Source organism: Pipistrellus kuhlii, unplaced genomic scaffold (assembly GCF_014108245.1).
Source record: "Pipistrellus kuhlii isolate mPipKuh1 unplaced genomic scaffold, mPipKuh1.p scaffold_m20_p_8, whole genome shotgun sequence".
In the NCBI taxonomy this organism is placed as follows: Eukaryota; Metazoa; Chordata; class Mammalia; order Chiroptera; family Vespertilionidae; genus Pipistrellus; species Pipistrellus kuhlii.
Window position 1 is genome coordinate 67,989,475 of NW_023425584.1, and position 20,826 is coordinate 68,010,300.

Below are 20,826 nucleotides of genomic sequence, written 5' to 3' on the forward strand. Positions count from 1 at the left end.
ACTGGCCTAGGCTAGTGATAGAAAACTGATAAACCATCAGAACTTTGGTGGTCTTATGAGGCTATAAACAAAATTCACATGCAAAAGAATGAAGTTGGATCCTTGTGCTTTACACCAAAATTAATTCTAAATGCATCAATGGCCTAAATATAAGAGCAAAAATCTATGAAACTTTGTTTCATGACCCTGGATTTGGCAATGGTTTTTTAGGACACCAAATGCACAAAAGAAAAATTAGATAAATTGGACTTCATCAAAATCAAATTCAAAATTAAAAGCTTTTGTGTATTAAAGGGCACTATCAAGAGAGTGAACAGACAAACCTCAACATGGAATAAAATATTTAAATATTTGTAAATCAGTTATCTGATAAGGGTCTAATTTCCAGAATACATGAAGAATTCCTATAGCTTGACCCAAAACAACCCAATTTAAAAAATATATATATTTTATTGATTTTTTTAACAGAGAAGAAGGGGGAGAGAGAGTTAGAAACATCAATAGGAGACAAACATCAATTAGCTGGCCCCTGCACACTCCCCACTGGAGATGTGCCCACAACCAAGGTACATGCCCCTGGCTGGAATCAAACCTGGGACCTTTCAGTCCGCAGGCTGTCACTCTATTCACTGAGCCAAACCAGTTTTGGCAAACAACCCAATTTTTTAAATGAACCAAATACATGAACAGACATTTCGATAAATAAGATACACAATGACCAATAAACACATAAAAAGATGTTCAGTATCATTAGTCCATTGGGAAATTTGAATCAAAACCGCAATGAGATACCATGTCACACTCAGTAGGATAGCTATAATTAAAAAGAAAAAAAGTGTTGAAAGCTTATGGAGAAACTGAAAACCTTCCACTATGGAAAAGAGTTTGGTGATTCTTCAAGGAGTTAAACACAGAACTGCCAAATGATTCATCAATTCCACTCTTATATGCATACCCAAAAGAATTAAAAATGGTGTTCAAGCAAAAATTTATATATATGAATGCTCACAGCAGAGCAGCATTATTCATAATAATCAAAAGCAGCAAAATAAATGAAAAGCAAATTAATAAGAAAATAATAAAGAAAAGAAATAAATGAAACTGAAAACAAAAACAATAGAAAAATCACTTTGAAAATATCAATAAAATTTATAAACTTTTAGCAAGACTGATAAAGAAAAATGAGAAACACAAATTACCAATATCAAGAATGAAAGAAAGGATGTCATTGGAGCCTCTGCAGACATTAAAAAGATAAGGAAATACTATAAATAACTGTATATACCTAAACTAGACAATTTAAATGAAGTGGGCCAGTTCCTCAAAAGTCACAAACTATCAAACCTCACCTAAGATGAAACTGATAATTTGAGTAGTCCTATAACTATTAAAGAAATTGAATTTGTAGATTAAAATCTCTTGAAAAAGAAGTGCACAGGCCAGATGATTTCATTGGTAAAATCTAACCAACATTCAAAGAAGAATTAATACCAATTCTAAACAGTCTTTTCCAGAAAATAGCAGAGAATTAATCTCAACTAATTTAATGAAGCAAGGATTACTATTAAAGCCAAACAAAGATAGTACAAAAGAAGAAAACTACAAACCAATACCCCACATGAACATAGATGCAAAATCCTTAACAAAATAGTAGCAAATCAAATCCAAAAATATATTAAAAGCATTATATATCCAAACATAGTAGGGTTTGTTCTGCAATGTCAAGACTGACTCAATATTCAAAGTCAATCAATGTAATCCACCAAATTAGCAGGCTGACAAAAATCACATAATCATACCAAACGATGCAGAAATAGCATTCATGATTTTAAAAGTTTTCAGCAAACTAGAATTAGTAACTTTTTCCACTTGATAAAGTGCATCTACAAAAACATTATTGTTAACATCATACTTACACTGGATTCTTACCCATAAGATTGGAAACAAGAGATAGACAGATGCCTGCTCTCAATGATCTTATTCAATACTAGAGGCCCAGTGCACAAATTTGCCTGGCCTGCACCATCTTGCATCAGTGTGTTCCATGTTCTATACCTGCATTGAGCGTCTGCCCCCTTGTGGTCAGTGTGTGTCATAGCTACTGGTCGAAGGGTTGCTTAGGCTTTTATATATATAGACTAGAGGCCCAATGCACAAAATTCATGCACTGAAGGGGGTGTTCCCCCTCAGCCCAGCCTGTGCCCTCTCGCAGACTGAGAGCCCTCAGGGATGTCTGACTGATGGCTTATGCCTGATCCCACAGGCATAGCACTGCTGTGAGCCCGGCTTCTGGATGAGTGGCACTTGCCCTGTGTGAGTGCATCGACCACCAGGGAGCAGCTCCTACGTTGAGCGTCTGCACCCTGGTGGTCAGTGCATGTCATAGTGACTGGTCATTCTGCCATTCAGTTAATTCTCATATTAGCCTTTTATTATATAGGATGGTACTGGAAATCCTACCAGCAGAATTAAAGCAAGAAAACAAAATAACAGGTGTAGAGACTGGAAAAAGAGAACTGTCTCTATTTGTAGATGATATTACTGTCCACACAGAACATCCCAAATAATCTACTAAAAACATCTAGAACTAACAATTAAGTTCAACAAAGTTTTGGCTATAAGAAAAATATTTAAAAATTGTATTTTTGTATTGTATATAATGAGGATTTGGGATCTAAATTAAACAATACATTTAAAATCACTAAAAGCACTCAAACAGTATAAATCCAACAAAACAAGTACAGAACTTGTACAATATAAAACACTGATGAAAGAAGTCAAAGAAGATAAAAATAAATGAATGGATATACTTTATTGGTTTGCAGAGGTTTCGATAACAAAGTATCACACAAACTGACTTAAACAACATAAATTCATTATTTCATATTTCTGGAAGCTAGAAGTTCAAAATCAAAGTGTTGTTAGAAAAGTTATGTCTACTCAAAAAGCTGTAAATGAATTTTCACAACAGCTTTATTTGTAATCTCGAAGAACTGGAAACAACCCAATGTTCTTCAATAGGTGAATGAGTAAGCAAATTGTGGTGCATCTCTATATTGGAATACTACTCAGTAATTAAAAAATAATAACTATTTACCTGTAACAACTTGGATGGAACCCAAAAGTATTATGCTAAATGAAAAAAGTTAATCTCAAAAGATTACATATTGTATAACCCTATTTATATAACATTCTTGAAATGACAAAAATTACAGAGATAAAGAACAAATGAGTGGCTGCTTGGTATTGGGAAGGGAGAGAAGAAGGAATTCCTTGGTGGTAATAAAACAGTTGTTTCTTAACTATAGCAGTGGCTCCATCAATTTATAAATGTGATAAAATTTCAAATACTACACACATATGTACCTTTGCATACACACACAAATAAAAATGAACACATGTAAAAACTGGTGAACTATACGGTCTGTTGATTGTATCAATGTTAATTTCAAGATTTTGTTACTGTAAAATAGTTATATAAGATAGTAAGATGGGGGAAACTAGATAGAGTACACTGAATCTCCTATACTATTTTGCAATGTCCCGTGAGTCTATAATTATTTTAAAATCAAAAGTTAAAAAATATAGTCATATGTTGATGTATGTGTATATATCACATATATATGCGCATTTTAAGCAAGTCTCAAACTTGCTTGATACTAAGTAATACATAAAATAGTAACTAATGCAATATTGTTAACCTCCATCTGTGAGCTCCATGATTAACTATAAAATTGATTTGAGTGTTATTTTGCACTGCTTGCATTGGGTCTAAAGCTAGTAAGTTTATGCTTCTATCTATCACTTATTAAATACAAGTACCTTGTGCAATATCGCAACTAGCATTTACTGACAGTATAGGCCAGACAGAGTTCTAAGTACCTTACACACATTATCTCATTAACAATCTCATAAAGTAGGTACTATGGCCGTGGCCAGTGATGCTCACAGCAGTTAGAGTAGGGGTGTCGAACTCAATCAGAGAAGGGGCCAAAATCTAAAATCCAGCCTAAATCTCGGGCCGAATGGTTTACTGAACAGTCATAAACTGTCATTGTGATGGAAACGCAGCGGAGTGCAGTGATGACAGCGCGGTGCGGGCCACATTGCAAGGCCTGGCGGGACGGATTTGGCCCGCGGGCCTTGTGTTTGACACATGTGAGTTAGAGCATCAACCCATGCACAGAAGGATCTAGAGTTTGATTCCCATTCAAGGCACATACCTGACCCCAGTTGGGGCATGTGTGGGAGGCAATCAACTGATGTGTCTCTTTCACATCCATGCTCCTCTCCCTCTCTCCTTCTCCCTCTCGCCCCTTCCTTCTTCCCTTACTTCCACTCACTCTAAAAATCAATGGAAAAAATATCCTCAGGTGAGGATTATTTTTTTTAAAGTAGGTACTAAAATTATTAATCCTATTTTATAATACCTGTGAAGAAAATGAGGCATAGAAAGTTAAGTAATTTACCCAAGATCATAGAGCTGCAAAGAGCCAAGAGTCAAACCATGGCATTCTTATCCAAAGACCTTGAGCTTAACCAATCTGTTCTATATAACCTCTCTAAACTTTAGTTTTCTCCTCTATAAATAGTTTTAATTATATGTAAATAATACATAAAATAGCATACAAAACCCAGTAAATTATAATTTTCAAGGGGATTACTGAAAAGCTGCAAATTAATAGAACTGAAGAAGGCATATTTGATGAACATGAAGAAACCTGTTCAAGTCCCTATTTTCAAATGCCAAGTGAGAAAGAAAGTCAATGGAAATTATGTTTTAAAAAGCAAAACAAAACATGGATAAATCTCAAGATCATTATGCTGGATGAGAGAAATCAGACATAAAAAAGTAGATACTATATGACTACATTTATATAAAACTCTAAAAAAGTAAAGTAATCCATAGTGACAGAAAGCAGATCTGTTGTTTGGAGCAAAGGAGTCAACAGGGTGTGGACTACAAAGGGACACAAGAATTTTGAGATGATGGAAATGCTCTGTATCTTGATGGTTTCATATATATATATATATATATATATATATATATATATATGAAACTCACTGAATTGAACACTGTAAATGGGTGCAGTTTTTGTATACAAATTATACCTCAATAAAGTTTATATAGAAACAAAAATATTAATATTTTTCAAACATGCAAATTGCCTTGATTTTAACCCTAACAATTTTTAATCTCAACAAAATAAAAATGTAATGAGGTAGCCTGAATACTGTAGAGTTGGGAACAAGTATATAAAATAAGTTATATTTTATATACTTAAAGCACTATGAAGTAGAAAAAGGATCTTTATCTTACTGAGTATTTCCTTATTAAACAGTAATACTTCTGTTCACTAAATTAACGCCAAGTATAGAAAGTTTACAAACTGAAAAGTAACTTTCTAAAATTAAATTTCTGGTTTCTACAACAAAGGTACACAATGTGGAACCTACCATTCTTTGTTCAAATTCAAATCAACCAAGCCTCTATGCTCCCCATCTCTTTCTTCTTTAAAATTTCCATTCCTGTTACCATAGGAACCTGCTAGCTGACAAGCCTTCAAGCATAGCAACAGCAGAAGCTTAGCAAGGGATGTGAGAAAGGGACAGAGTCAAAGGCCAAAATTTGACTCACGAGAATCAGAATTCCAATCTTAGTCACTCTACAAAGGTCTGGTAACCATAGAAATAGTATCCTACTGGGTTTGGGAATATTATGACTAAATTCACTAATGTGAAGCCAAATGTGGAATGGCCTCGAAAATTCAAAAATAGTATTCAATTCTATTTCAGATCCAAATTAGAAATAGAAATTAAAAAAATAACTGTTTAGAATAAGTTTATGTGATTAAATATACCTTTAAAATTATTTTTGTAACAATAAAATTCCTAATGATAAAAGATCTAAAACTTTAAGAATTACTTTGTATATAAAAAACCTAAGTTGTAAAACACCTTTAAGCCCAATAGATTTCATTTTAGAAATCCTAATATTTTAAAGTATCTCATAAAGCATATTAAATGCTTCCCAATAGTCTTTTGGTGAGTTGGTTTGCAGAAATATGCCATTAGCACAGGAATATATTTATCTTCTAAGTCAAAGGGGAGTCCCCAAAGCAGACCTTTAGGAAGTAAACTTTAATACTTCAAATATCATTAAAAATTGTTAAGTATAGTCTCATAAAGAGAAACTTTAAAAATCAAATCCCACCACACTTAATGAGTTAATTGAATACAAATTTTTAAAAGGTATTCCTTTAAAGTGATGTTGCACAAGAAAATCAATTAAAAAATTTAAAAGCTGCTATTTTCCCCCTAAACTCAGAAGTAACTAAATGCAATTAATTTTCCACTACTTGTGTGTACATTTTTAAATTTAGAAGCTTCTTAATTTATGGCTGGTTTCCTTGTCACACAATACGCTTCTTAAGCCAACTCACTAAATTGTTTGCTTAGGGAAAAACCACTTTATTAACCTAAACAAAAGACAACCAAAGAAGTAAATCTGCTGGATAATGCATGTATTCTAAAGATATAAATCATGAATTTCAAGCATATAATCAAAGAAATTTCGTTTCCAAAAAGACTGTCCATAAAATGTTAATAATTACTGATACATAGGTATATATATATTATGCCATTCCCTAAACACACACACACAAAACTGTCTTTTAAGGCCAATTCACATATCATCTGCAATTGATGAGACTTCTCTTGAATCTCCTGAGCACTTTATACCTTTATGGCATTTACCAAATTCTTCCTTAAGTTTCAGTCATTCAATCAAAATATCTGTAATAAATACTTAAGTCTTTGTTAGGCGCTGCAACTGGGTGCTAACCAAAAAAGGACCCTTGAGCTTTTAATAAAGATTCTGTATTAATTTTATTGTTTTAAAAGCATAATGTATTTCTTACAGAAAAAAGAACATTAAATGAAGAACACAGAAAACACGAATAAACTGTACTAATTCAGGAACAACCATTATAGACTTGGGGAAAAGCCTTCCAAATGAACATATATATTTTTTCCAACCAAAGCAGGATGATATCATGCATAATGTTTTGTTAACTACCCCTACTTTTTTCTACTTACTAATCTATTAAGTACAACTTAGAATTTTGACAGGCAAAGATGGAGAAGAGAGTATAAAGGCAGAAGGAACATGAAAGGTCTAGGGCTGTGAAAATCTGGTTATTTAAGCTCTTATAAAATTTGGTTATACCTTTTATAAGTGTAAATATGTATATTGAAAGCATCAAGTAAAGACCCAAAAATGGGCAGGGGGGCAAAGCAAAACACCAGTGCTCATAGGTTAAATGCTAAGTGGTATTCTATGTATTAGGATTACCATTACTAACATCCTAACCAAGGACACTACTATTTATCACCCCTGGAGATTAAGTGGTTAGGTACAGCATCATAACCATAACCATGAATACTACCACCTCTTTTGAAATTCATAGTTTATAAAGTTCATTAATTCATAAAAATATATATTTAGCAGTTACTATGTGTGAAGTACTGTTAGGTACAGGGCACACAAAGATGAACAGGGCAGGCTCTGCTTTCAATGGCAAAAAAGCAGCAAACAATCCTTCAGTAAGAACTAAATTTTAAAAAATGAAGAAAACCTCACACCTACTAGGATAACTATTATCCAGGGGGGAAAAAATACATAACCAGTATTGGGAGGATATGGAGAAATTGGAACTCTTTGCACTGCTGGCAGGTATATAAAATAGAGCAGCTATAGAAAGAAAAAAAAGAAAAAAATGGAGCAGTTGCTATGGAAAACTCCTCCCCACCTCTCCCCACCCCCCGCTCAAATTAATAAATAAAATCATATTATATAGCAATTTCACTTTTGGATATATAACCCCAAAAATTGAAAGCAGAGATTGGAACTGATATTTGTACAACCATTTTCATGGCATCATTATTTACAATAGCCAAATGGTACAAGCAACCCAAGTGTCTGACAGATGAATGGATAAACTAAATCTGTGGTATATACGTACACTGGAGTATTATTCAGCCTTAAAAAGAAAGAAAATTCTGACATATGCTACATGGATGACCCTTTGAAGACATTATACTAAGTGAAAAAAGCCAGTCACAAAAATACAAATATTGTGATACCACTTATATGAGGTACCTACAGCAGTCTAATTAAGAAAGTAGAATGGTGGTTGTCAGGAACTTGGAGGATAGATAATGAAAGATTATTGTTTAATAGGTAGAGTTTCAGTTCTGGAAATGAAAAAGTATTGGAGGTTATATGTGATTACACTAACAGATGAATGTACTTAATGCCACTGAAGTATACATTTAAAAATGGTTGAAATGGTAAGTTTTATGTCATGTAAATTTTGCCACAATTATAAAGTATTTTTTTTAGTAATATTTATAAATACTACTATGGGATTATCTACTAGATATTATTAAGTGAAAAAGTAAAGTAATAAAAACAAATAGTATGACACTATATCAAAGAAAGGTGAAAGAATATACAGATATAGACAAATATAATAAAAACATTTTAAATAAACATTATATTTACATTTTTAAAGGAAGTATAAACAAAAAACATTTTTAAATGAAAGGGTCAGAGACTGGACTTCTCTGAATATAATTTGTTCCAAAGTTTTAAAATGTAATTATAAAATAAGTTAAACAAAAAAAATTGTTAGGTTGTTCCTCAAAATCAAATGAAACATTAATCTGTGTATTGAGTTTAACTTCAAAGAGAAGTAGTATTTAAGTAACTTTATAATACAGTATTTGACTGTCCATCCTTGGTGAAACACATCCTTAAGCAAAAGAAGCACACAAGAATATTAAAACTGCTTTTAGTAATCATAGTATAATAATAATGAAATTATTCTGAAATACTACAATGTCTATAATGTTTCAGTATAAAAAATTAAATTAAAATTAAATAAAAACTCTGCAATGTTGTTTCAATTGCTAGTATCTGCATAAACTTACAATGTACTTCCTTTAAAAAATTATTTCCTAACTCTGTCCAGGAAAAAGCCTAAAAATGATTAAACTATTATCAATAGCGTTAGCGCCCACATAGTAGTCTCTAACTATCATTTCCAACTAAAAGGAATCAGTATTCCCTATATAAACTGATGATTCAAGGTGTGAAAATTAATAAAGGAAACCTCAATTAAAATTGGGGCTGGGAAGATCTGTTAATGGAACACTCAAGCTATTATCACTCACTGCTAACAATTACTCCAAACAGGAAAACTCAATTTTAAAGTCAATTAATTCAGTTATAGATCCCAACCAATCAGAAAAAGGGTACTTGCACAGGAAGTACGTCTACTTTACTATTCCAGCAGGAGGTTTTCTTCTCGCCCAGCCAATAGAAATACTGAAACTCAACCAATAAGAGGCCATAATACCTATGAACTCTTACTTTCCTCCAATGAACTTTCATTTTTCCTTGATGATAACTTCCTTGCTTTGCCCTCCTTATTATAAGAGTCTTCCATCTTGTATTACCCCTGGGACTATCTCTCTATCTGCTAGATAAGATGATGCCCTATTAATGAATTGTTTAATAAAACCAACTAAGTCATTAAATTTACTTAAAATTTATTTATTAACAAAGATTTGAGGCAGAATTTTATGAAGTGGATTTGAATCATAGCAAAGAAGTTATTACAATAGAAACCCCTAGAGTACTCTAAAAAAACACACACACTCAGGAGCTATCTTAAAGAGGCTCCCACTACCAAAGATGAAATAGGTTGAGCCCCAATAATAATAATAACTGCAAAGGATTGAAACATATAAAATACTAGAGGCCAGGTGCACAGGGGTGTGGCGGGAGGGTGTCCCTCAGCCTGGCCTGCACCCTCTCCTCCAATCTGGGACCCCTCGTGGGATAACCGGCAGTCAGACATCCCTCTCACAATCCAGAACTGCTGGCTCCTAACTGCTCCCCTGCCTGCTTGATTGCCCCTAACTGCTTCTGCCTGCCAGCTTGATTGTCTCTACCTGCTCCCCTGCTGACTTGATTGCCCCCAGCCACCTTTGCCTCAGCCCTGCAACCAGAATCCAAGATTCCCTTCTCCAGCCAACCACAGGCACCCAGGATATAGGCTTCCTTCCCTCTGGTCATCCATAGATGCCCAGGCCGGCTGTAGCTGCAGGGGATGGTGGGCAGGTGTCTTTGCCTGTGCTGCAGCCACAAGTGCTAGTGCCTAGGACCATAGGGTGGGCGGCTTCTCCATCTCCTAGGCCACAGCCAGCCACAGGTGCTGGTGCCCAGGACTGCAGGGTAGACAGCTTCTCCATCTTTCCTCGGATGTAGTGGAGGCAACTTCTCCAACAGGCTGTGGCCTGGGATCACAGGGCAGGTGGCTTCTTCATCTCCTGGGCTGCAGCCAGCATCAGGCACTGGCACCCGGTTTCTTGTCTCCCCCAGGATGTGGGGTGGGCGACTTCTCCAGCTGGTGTGGCCTGGGATCATGGGGCAGGCAGCTTCTTAGTCTCTCAGGTCGAATCCAGCTTCAGGAGCTGGGGCCTGGTTTTTCTGTCTTCTTAAAGATGTGGGGCAGGCAGACATGAGGTTTCTGCTGCTGGCTACTGTCTGGGATCACAAGGCAGGCGGTTTCTTCATCTTCCGGGCTGCAGCCAGCCTCAGGTACTGGGGCCCGATTTCTCCGTCTCCCCCAGGATGTGGGACAGTGGACATGGGGCGGGTGGACATGGGGTGGGCAGCTTCTCTGGCTGGCCGTAGCCTGGGATCACAAGACAAGTGGCTTCTTCGCCTCCCAGGGCGCACCCAGCCTCAGGCGCTGGGGCCCAGTTTCTCAGTCTCCCCAGGACATGGGGCAGGAGGACATGAGGCTCCTGAGGCTGGTTGAGGTCTGGGATTATGGGGCAGGTGGCTTCTTGGGCTCTACAGCCGCCATGTTTTTGGTTCAATTTGCATACTCACTCTGATTGGCTGTTAGAGGCAGAGGAGTGATGTGATTTGCATGTTTCTCTTTTATTAGTGTAGATGTTAAAAATACATGAGTTCAGCCTAAACCGGTTTGGCTCAGTGGTAGAGTGACGGTCTGCGGACTAAAAGGTCCCAGGTTTGATTCCAGTTAAGGAAGGGCATGTACCTTGGTTGCGGGCACAACCCCGGTGGGGGGTGTGCAAGAGGCAGCTGGTCAGTGTTTCTCTCTCATTGACGTTTCTAGCTCTCTATCTCTCTCCCTTCCTCTCTGTAAAAAATCAATAAAATATATATTTTTAAAAAATACATGAGTTCATAATGATGCTTTAAAAAAAATCACCTTTGGAAACTGCTTGGGATTCAACTTATCCTAAAAATTAATAAAGTATAATCAGGGCCTAACTGGTTTGGCTCAGGGGATAGAGCGTCAGCCTGTGGACTAAAAGGTCCCAAGTTCAATTCCGGTCAAGGGCATGTACCTTGGTTGCGGGCACATCCCCAGTAGGGGGTGTGCAAGAGGCAGCTGATCGACGACTCTCTCTCATTGATGTTTCTAACTCTCTATCTCTCTCCCTTCCTCTCTGTATAAAATCAATAAAAAATATATTTAAAAAAAAAGAAATCAACCTCCCAAAGAGATTAGGGTGACAGGCAACAAAGAATAATGCTCTGCACTTTAACTTTTTAAAGATCTTTAATATATATGTCACTATATCATTTGATCTTAACAATAACCTTGTAAAATAGACAGAGATAACTTCATTTCTTAGAGAAAAATAATACAAAGAAGTCAAAACTAATTAGTAGAAAAAACAAGTCTTCTCACCCCATACTAGTGCTTTTTCCACTAAACAGTCCCCTTCCTATTTAATGTAATTATTCAAAATGGGAGAAAAGGCTGCTCAGATCTCTTTTATTATCATTAAAGTCACAAATATACTAATACCTGGTACTGTGTGGGTAGGTATATATAGTTACTGACAATTTGTTGTTTTTTGTTTGTTTGTTTTTTAAATATATATTTTATTGATTTTTTACAGAGAGGAAGGGAGAGAGATAGAGAGCTAGCAATGTCGATGAGAGAGAAACATCAATCAGCTGCCTCTTGCACACACCCCCACTGGGGATGTGCCCGCAACCAAGGTACATGCCCTTGATCAGAATCGAATCCGGGACCTTTCAGTCTGCAGACCGATGCTCTACCACTGAGCCAAACCGGTTTCGGCACTTACTGACAATTTGTTATCCATGCTGTACAGCTTCCAAAATTTTACTTAGCAATCTGGACAGCTCAAAATGGTTTGAGAAACTTTTTTCTATCAAAAGCCACTGATACTCAAGGGGGAAAAAAAGACATCAAGTTAAAAAGTTATAAATATTTAGTGTTTGTGTATACATGTGCATGTTTTGGAAAGTAGGGTAGAGAAATAAATATACCAGCAAAGGATCTTCCTTTCCAACTTAATACAGTGATACTTATCCTATTATTTAAACATTTCCCAATTTCAATGAAAGTATAGACTTAAAATCCTCTATATACAATGAAAGAATATCCAACTTGTTGATTGTAAATAATCAAGTTCGAGATAACCCAGATCCTGTACTTTCTCTTATCTGTATACCCCTAGTTCACTGTCATTTACTATCCTATTGCAAGCACTTATTTTGACTCACCAAACATCAGAACAGAAATAAGCCAGGCAGGTGTGAAGCCTGGGCCTGCTGAAAGATGCTACACCTAGGAACTCATCTTTCAATCCAAGTCCCACAGTGAACACTCAACAATGTGCTGGGATTATCTGCTCCTATTACTTGCTCCTGATAAAAGCTGGCAGACATATATCCAAAGTTCCTGGATAAAGGGTGTCATCAGCAGATATAAGACCTTGTAAGGACCCAAGAATCCTTACTTCCTTCTGGAAGTATGTTGTGTTGACTGCTGAGTACCTTTTACTATTACAGAAACTTTACCCTCTCAAACCATCAGATGACTATATGTGAATGTAGAATTGTCCTGATATGACAACCATACTACTAGTACAAGCAAACTATCCCCAATATTAATCACTTTAAATCACTAGAACCTTCTCTTAGAAAGTATTACCCACTTAGGTGCTTTCCCTAGAATACATGAAACTCCAACAGAGGCAACCTCATTGCCAAAAATCTAGACTACATGGGCTTATTTGTGAAAAGGATAGAAACGGCTTATCATGCCATCATTATGAATGTTCCATGAACCTACAAGTTCACTTGAACACATACATCATCTCTCTAGAACTTTCTCTGTATGATTATTTAGAAACTAGAGGCCCGGTGCACGAAATTAGTGCGGGGGGGCGCGGGGGGGGGGGGGAGGGTGCCTCAGCTCAGCCTGAACCCTCTCCAATCTGGGACTCCCTAGAGCACATGTGTCAAACACAAGGCCCGCGGGCCAAATCCGTCCCGCCAGGCCTTGCAATGTGGCCCGCACCGCGCTGTCATCACTGCACTCCGCTGCGTTTCCATCACAATGACAGTTTATGACTGTTCAGTAAACCATTCGGCCCGCGATTTAGGCTGGATTTTAGATTTTGGCCCCTTCTCTGATTGAGTTCGACACCCCTACCCTAGAGGGATGTCCAACTGCCTGTTTAGGCCCAATCCCACCAGACATCCCTGTCACAATCCAGGACTGCTGCCTCCCAACTGCTTGCCTGCCTGCCTACCTGCCTTCCTGATTGCCCCTAACTGCTTCTGCCTGGCAGCCTGATCACCCCCTAACCACTCTCATGCCAGCCTGATTGATGTCTAACTGCCCCCAACTTCCCTCCTCTGCTGGCCTGGTCACTCCTAACTGCCCTCCCTTGCAGGGTTGATCACCCCCAACTGCCCTCCCTTGCAGGCCTGGTGCCTCCCAACTGCACTCCCCTGCTTGCATGATCACCCACAACTGCCCTCCCTTGCAGGCCTTGTCCCTCCCAACTGCCCTCCCCTGCTGGTCAGCTTGTGGACATCTTGTGTCCACATGGGGGCAGGATCTTTGACCACATGGGGCAGCCATCTTGTGTGTTGAAGTGATGGTCAATTTGCATATTACTCTTTTATTAGATAGGATAGAGTCCTGGTACATGGGTGGGGGCCGGCTGGTTTGCCCTGAAGGGTGTCCCAGATCAGGGTGAGGGTTTCCTTGGGGAATGGGGCGGCCTGGGCGAGGGGCCTGTGGTGGTTTGCAGGCTAGCCACGCCCCCCCTCTCCCCCCAACCCAAGTAGAGGCCCTGGTATCTGGAATTTATTTATCTTCTACAATTAAAACTTTGTAGCCTGGAGCAGAGCCAAATCTCCTGCTCGCTCCATGACAGCAACCATTTCTGTTGAAATTTATGTATCTTCTATAATTGAAACTTTGTAGCCTGGAGTGAAGGCCTGAGGCAGCCAGGGCTGCAAAAGGTTGGCTTCCTTCCTCACCCGGGGAAACCCTAGCCTCCTGCTCTTCCAGCTCAGTGGCTGCCACCATTTCTGTTGGAATTTATTTACCTTCCATAATTGAAACTTTGTACCCTTGAGTGGAGGCCTGGGCCCACCAGAATGTGTGAAAAGCTTGGCTTCCTCCATTGCCAGGGAAACTCAAACCTACCTCCTGCTCTCTGTGGCCGCAGCCATCTTGATTAGGGTTAATTTGCATACTCGCTCTGATTGGCTGGTGGGTGTGACTTGTGGGCATGGCTTGTGAGTGTAGCAAAGTGTTGATTAATTTGCATGTTACTCTTTTATTAGATAGGATGGAATTTGGAATAAAATCAACTTTTCTGAATCACCTATTGTGTGCCATGAATTGTGCTATCTACTTTATAAATCTTTCATTTAAGCCTAACAGCCCTTTCAGATATTTTCATTATTAATGTCTTTTCACAAATGAAGAAACCAAGACTCAGGGATGGTAAGTGATTTAACTCCAAAGTCTTAAAGTTACAGACAAAAAGTGAACCCAAATAAGTACAAAAATCTTTATAACCAGCTTTTTACCACTCTAATTGCTTTCCAAAGGAGTTGTTCTAACCTATATGATACTAAAATCAAGGGTACTTCTACTTCAATTTATTTTTGTGAGAAAATTGATGGCTTCAATGCACATTAGGGATTACCATGCCTGGAAACAAATTACTGTATTAAAACTAATACCCATTTTCATCTATCAATCAGTATCAAATCTCTCTTTACTAGTTAGACCTTGTGTAGTCAGAGAAAAAGCAGAAAATGTTTTGTTCAACCTCTATAACATCTTTGAATATTTGAAATATATAAGATGCTCTCCACATTTTAAAATCTATGAATAGTGATCTTTTTACAAATTTTCCCAGATAGATTTATGTTAGTCTATTTGGAAGTAAGAACCTTTGAATCTAAACTAATGAAAGGGAAATATGCTAATTAGGCCAGATAGACCTGCCGTCTTCTGGACAAAGCTGCAGCAGCTGTGAGGGCCAAGGAGAGCCGGCTGCTGTGGTGGCCAGCAGTGGCAGCAGCATTGGGGTGATGGGGTGGCACCTTCCCCTGACCAGCCTGGTCACCTTCTGCAGACAGAGGCCAAACTGTGCCTTAGGCCTGCTCCCTAGGGGAAAGTGGGCCTAAGCCACCAGAAGGACATCCCCTGAGGGTTCCTGGACTGGACTGTGAGAGAGGACAGGCCAGGCTGAGGGATCCTCCCACCCCCCAGTGCACAAATTTTCATGCATCAGGCCTCTAGTTTTATTATGAAACTAAGAGTTCCAAAACATGTAAGCTTCAATTTGCTGAAAGCACTGTAACAATGGATTCAAGACTAAAGTAGAAAACATTCTCTGTAAATTATATGTATTATATAGCCACATTAATATGAGGAAATGGGTAAATGGTAAAAGTTATCACTTTTAGAGTACTAATATGTGCCAACTATTTAGTACATGTGGTTTTATTTGGCATTTTACAAAAGCTTGTTTTGATTATTAACTCCATTTTACAAGCAAAGAAACTATAATAAGAAAAGTTCATACAACCTGCCCAAAGTAATATAGCTAGAAAGTGATAGAGCTAGAATTCAAAGCCCCATCTGTCCAAATCCAAAAACCTATGCTCCTTATTGCCACCATTTACTGCCTCCTTGTTCTTATCTGGTAAATATATCCCTGTCCACAAGTCTAAAACCAGTATAGAAATACATGCTTATTTAAACTTATTATTAATTACCCCCATTAATTTGTCATAGTTTTCTAATTGCCTGTTACCCTAAAATCAGCCCAGCTGGTTTGGCTCAGTGGACACAGAGTGTCAGCCTGTAGGCTAAAGGGTCCTGGTTCGATTCCGGTCAAGGGCACATGCCCCAGTTGTGGGGGCTTGCAGGAGACAGCTGATCAATGATTTTCTCTCATCACTAATGTTTCTCTCTCTCTCCCCCCTCTCCCTTCCTCTCTGAAATGAATAAAAAAATATTAAAATAAATTAATAAAGTAAAATCATTAAAAGTGCCTAAAAAAATTACCATTAGAAAAATTCAAGTAAATTTTTATAAAATTTTGAGGGGTCAAGAACAGATAAATTCAGATAGCAAAAAAATTTTTGTTGCTTCAGTTATTGTTCTTAAAAAACACACAAAACTAATGTTAACATGGTAGGCCAGAAAATAATTTTAAGTATTTAAAAAAATTGAAATACTGTAAACCACTAGCCTAAAGGCTGAACAAAAGAACTTTTTGCAAAATAAAATTACCATCAATACTTAATGAATGAATTATGGATATTATTATATTGTCTTTATCTAAAGTTTTATTATCAGTCAAATAACAGAAAAATGTAATCCTAACTTGGGCAATTTTAAACTTCTACTAGTAAATCGCTATTATCTTCCATTTTCCAGTTTCAAATTTCTTTATAAAGTATGTCTAAAAAATAAGTAACATTCCCCCAAAATCAATTCTTCTAATAGTTTAAAGAATTGATAGTTTGAAGAACCTAAATCAAGAACTAATAGTTTGAAGATCCTAAATCAAGAACTTTTTAATGCACAAGATGTAGTTTAAAATAACATATCCTTTCCCTTTTGTTTATCAGTCACATTCATTAGGTAAGTTAATAGAGCAAAATAAGAATCATTTTTTAAGATATGTCAAAAGAATATATTAAGTCTTACCTCCATTGCTAAAGCTGCTGTCTGTTGGTCATAATGATTCAGAAGATTAGGCATGAAGGTAGTATTGTAAGGCAAATCTTGGCACATCCTCAAGGTAATAGGTTCACAAGAAAACAAACTGTGCCCACCTATATGCCCCACAAACATAGTTAAGGGCCAAAGATAGAAGACGATCCAACTCATAGCCATCCTTCTTGAATCTGAATGAGATTTGGACGATCAGGCCTATGATATGTATTTTAGATCTTTGTACACCTGCAGGTCCCAGCTTGAAGAAGTGCTCTTCTATATTTTACTATTAAGTTCTTCAAACAGTCAAATACTCTTCGCACTGTCAGAGGTTTGTTACCTTGATCTCACAAAAGGCATTTGTTTTTGGTTTCACAATACAGGAAAATGACATCATCTTGTCTCTTCTTTTCATTTTATCACATAGGGCACATTTGGCCAAACATATCAAGGTGATCAACCACATTCCCAAACAACAGATTCCATCTTAGAAGAGCTATTTCTTCCTTTGACTGGAATACCTGAAAAGTATTTTTTTAAATGCAAGAAATTAGTCATTTCCTCTCAAAACCTTTGATAAGCTTAATGTTGTAGGATTGAAATTCACTATATAAAAATAGTTGCATTTTTATACTATAACAAACTGTCAGAAAAAGAAGCAAGCAACATTTCATGAGAAATATCATACTGACCTAATAGATAAAATATATAAGTATTTCATAAAAGATATGGTATAGTTTCTCTACCTTATCATTTACGTTATAGATATACTAAAACAATTCTTAAACAATACTTAAAATATAAAATATTAAATGTCAACTGTAACTGGAAAAAAGTATTTGAAGGTAAACTTTCTTCCCTTTTAGTTGTTTATATAACATATGGTTTAATTTGTCTATATTGAAGCAATTTTCATTTACCACAGCTGTAACGGGCTCATTTTGAACAAATTTCATGCTATTGTCCTAAATTTTATTTAAATAGCTTTCATACTTACAAGCTATTGAATTTAAAATTTATTGTATATGTCTTAATCATTAATAGTGCATTTTTACATTAAATGATTTGGCAGAAGGTATCCAAAGAGATGAAATAGAGCCCTAGCCAATTTGGCTCAGTGGATAGACTACCAGCCTTCGGACCAAAGGATCCCGGGTTCTATTTCTTATCAAGGGCACGTACCTTTTGGTTGCACTCATCCCAGGCCCTGGCCTTGATCGGGTGTGTGAAGGAGGCAACCAATTGATGTGTTTCTCTCACATTGATGTTAGTCTCTATCTTTCTCTCTCTCTTCCTCTCTCTCTGAAAGATCAATGGAAAAAATCCTCCGGTGAGGATTAACAACAAAAAACACACACACAAAAAAAAATGAGATGAAATATAAACAAACCAAAAATTTATGGATTCAGCCCTGAGCAGGTGGCTCAGCTGGTAAAAGCATCCTCGTGTACACCAAAAGGCTGCAGGTTTGATTCCCAGTCAGGGCACATACCTAGGTTTCAGGTTCAATCCCAGTCAGGGTATGTATGGGAGGCAACCAATCAATGTTTCTCTCTCACATCGATGTTTCTCTCTCCCTTCCTCCCTCTCTAAGAATCAATAAAAAATATCATTGGGTGAAGATTAAAAGAAAAGGTAATGGATTCAAGCTTCTTAGTAGCTGTGTGAATGGGAAACATTGCATATCTTCTCTAACTCAGAATTTTTTTCCTGAAAATACCATCTCTCTAACAAAGATTATATAGATAATCCATGGACACAGACAATAGGGTGGTGAAGGCCTGGGGTGGGGTGGGGGGGAGAAAAGGGGGGTTTAGAAGAGGTCAACGCAGGGGGCAAAAAAGGAGATATATGTAACTTTCAACAATAAAGACTTTTTAAAAAGAAATAAGTATGTGACACTTTCAACAATAAATATTTTTTTAAAGAGATAAGGTATATAAAAGTATTCTATAAATGATAAAGCAGCATCAAAGATTAGGTACCCTGTTTCCCCGAAAATAAGACAGTGTCTTATATTAATTTTTGCTCCCAAAGATGCGCTAGGTTTTATTTTCAGGGGATGTCTTATTTTTCCATGAAGATGAATACGGTACACATTTATTGTTAAATGAAAATAAAGGAAATTTATTACCTGTATACGATACGGTAGTACGGTAGTTGTCAACACAAACCAGACAAACTGTGAATCCTATAGTATCAAGAATTTACTCATTTATTCAATGACAATCATGTCATCATTTTCTGGAACATCATCATAACAATCCAATTCCTGAATTTCCTGGTGAATTTCTTATGACTTCATTTCTTTCAGAATCAGGGGACCAAATCTCTCATGTTTAGCCCAGGGGGGCCTTATTTTCGGGGAGATGCCTTATATTTCACTCAGAAGGAAGCCTGTAAGTAGGTCTTATTTTTGGAGGATGTCTTATTTTTGGGGAAACACAGTAGTTTCTTTTAACCCATTGTACGCCATAAGCATCTGTAGACACAAGTGGTATGGACCTTCCCCACACTCCACGCACATCTATAAAAAAAAAAAAAATGTTTTCCCTAAGTGGCAGCCCTGACCAACTTTAAAATCATTTCTCGTGAGAATTTTCAGCTGAAAATATTCAAGAATACCCGAATTGTGAGTAATATATTTTTATAATATTCATTGCAAGTTGATTTTTTAAATTAAATTCAAAATATTATGGCGTGTGGGGATGGTTTCCATTTGGATGTGTGACAGTTAACTAAATTACAGTTGATATATAGGCTACCTTTTCAACCAATATTGAATTGGCAAATAGAAGGCTCTAAAAGAAATATCAAAAATTTTTTCCCAATATTGCATATCTTTTCAGATAGCACAAAAATTTACTGCCACACACAGATGCAGAAATACTTGATCACAAAATCTTTTATTACATAGCCAGGCTGCAGAGAATAAAAATTATCCTTAGAAACTCAAAGCATGAATAGGAATAATTCCCAGTTAATTTTCACTAATTTTTAGAATCTTTGACTTGCCTCTACTTTTCTATTGGCAAAAATACTTATTTCATTTCATTTGGGGGTGAGAGGGTGTGGGTGGACTGGAAGGCAAGCTTGGTAGGAAAAAAGCATATTCTAAGTTATACTGTACTTTCATTTGGTTTAGTGATGATTTAAAATTTGTTTTCATTGCATTTAGTTTCACATGCATGGGACATTTCTGTGTTTGTTGTAGAAAGCCTACTTTGGGAAAACATGAAAAGATCAGGTTCAGAAATTCTCAGAGACCAAAGTTAATTAAATAACTTAAATATGAGGGCTCATGACAGCTTAAGACCTTGAGACCTAGAACTGGTTTGGTTTAAGCAGGGCATGAAACTGTCCTTTGTACACTACCAGTGATTAGGACCTCTGCATCACAACTTCTAGTTATTAGAAAAAAACTATTTGGAGAAAGTAAAGGAATGGCTGAATCTTCGCACTTTCTCGCTAGTATGTGGTCATGGGTAGTGGAAGAAAAAGGGGAAGTGTGTGGCCTCTAGAATTAGTAGCACTAAAGTTATGAGCACTCCCTGCCCCAAACACGTAATTTCTCTATACCAAAATTTCTAAATCAGAATCTTTGTAAAAGCTTCCTGGCCTACCATATCTTTTTTCCTCCTTCAAGCTGGCCCCAGAAAAGTGAAGTCTGGCCATAGGAAACTGATATTAAACAGCTATT

General features: G+C 36.9%; 1 protein-coding gene across 2 annotated transcripts in view; it reads right to left on the minus strand.

The window, feature by feature from the left end:
- Nucleotides 1-20,826, minus strand: part of FZD3 (frizzled class receptor 3) — an 81,192-nt gene that overhangs the window by 53,322 nt on the left and 7,044 nt on the right. The window contains exons 1-2 of one of the 2 annotated variants that reach the window (XM_036424026.1): nucleotides 18,309-18,360; nucleotides 17,118-17,647 (exon numbers count right to left, since the gene is read on the minus strand). In XM_036424026.1, coding sequence (XP_036279919.1) covers nucleotides 17,118-17,306 — 189 coding nt within the window. In that variant the 5' untranslated portion in view covers nucleotides 17,307-17,647; nucleotides 18,309-18,360. Of the gene's footprint in view, nucleotides 1-17,117; nucleotides 17,648-18,308; nucleotides 18,361-20,826 lie in introns of those variants that run through there. The other variant, XM_045576495.1, reaches the window with a different exon arrangement.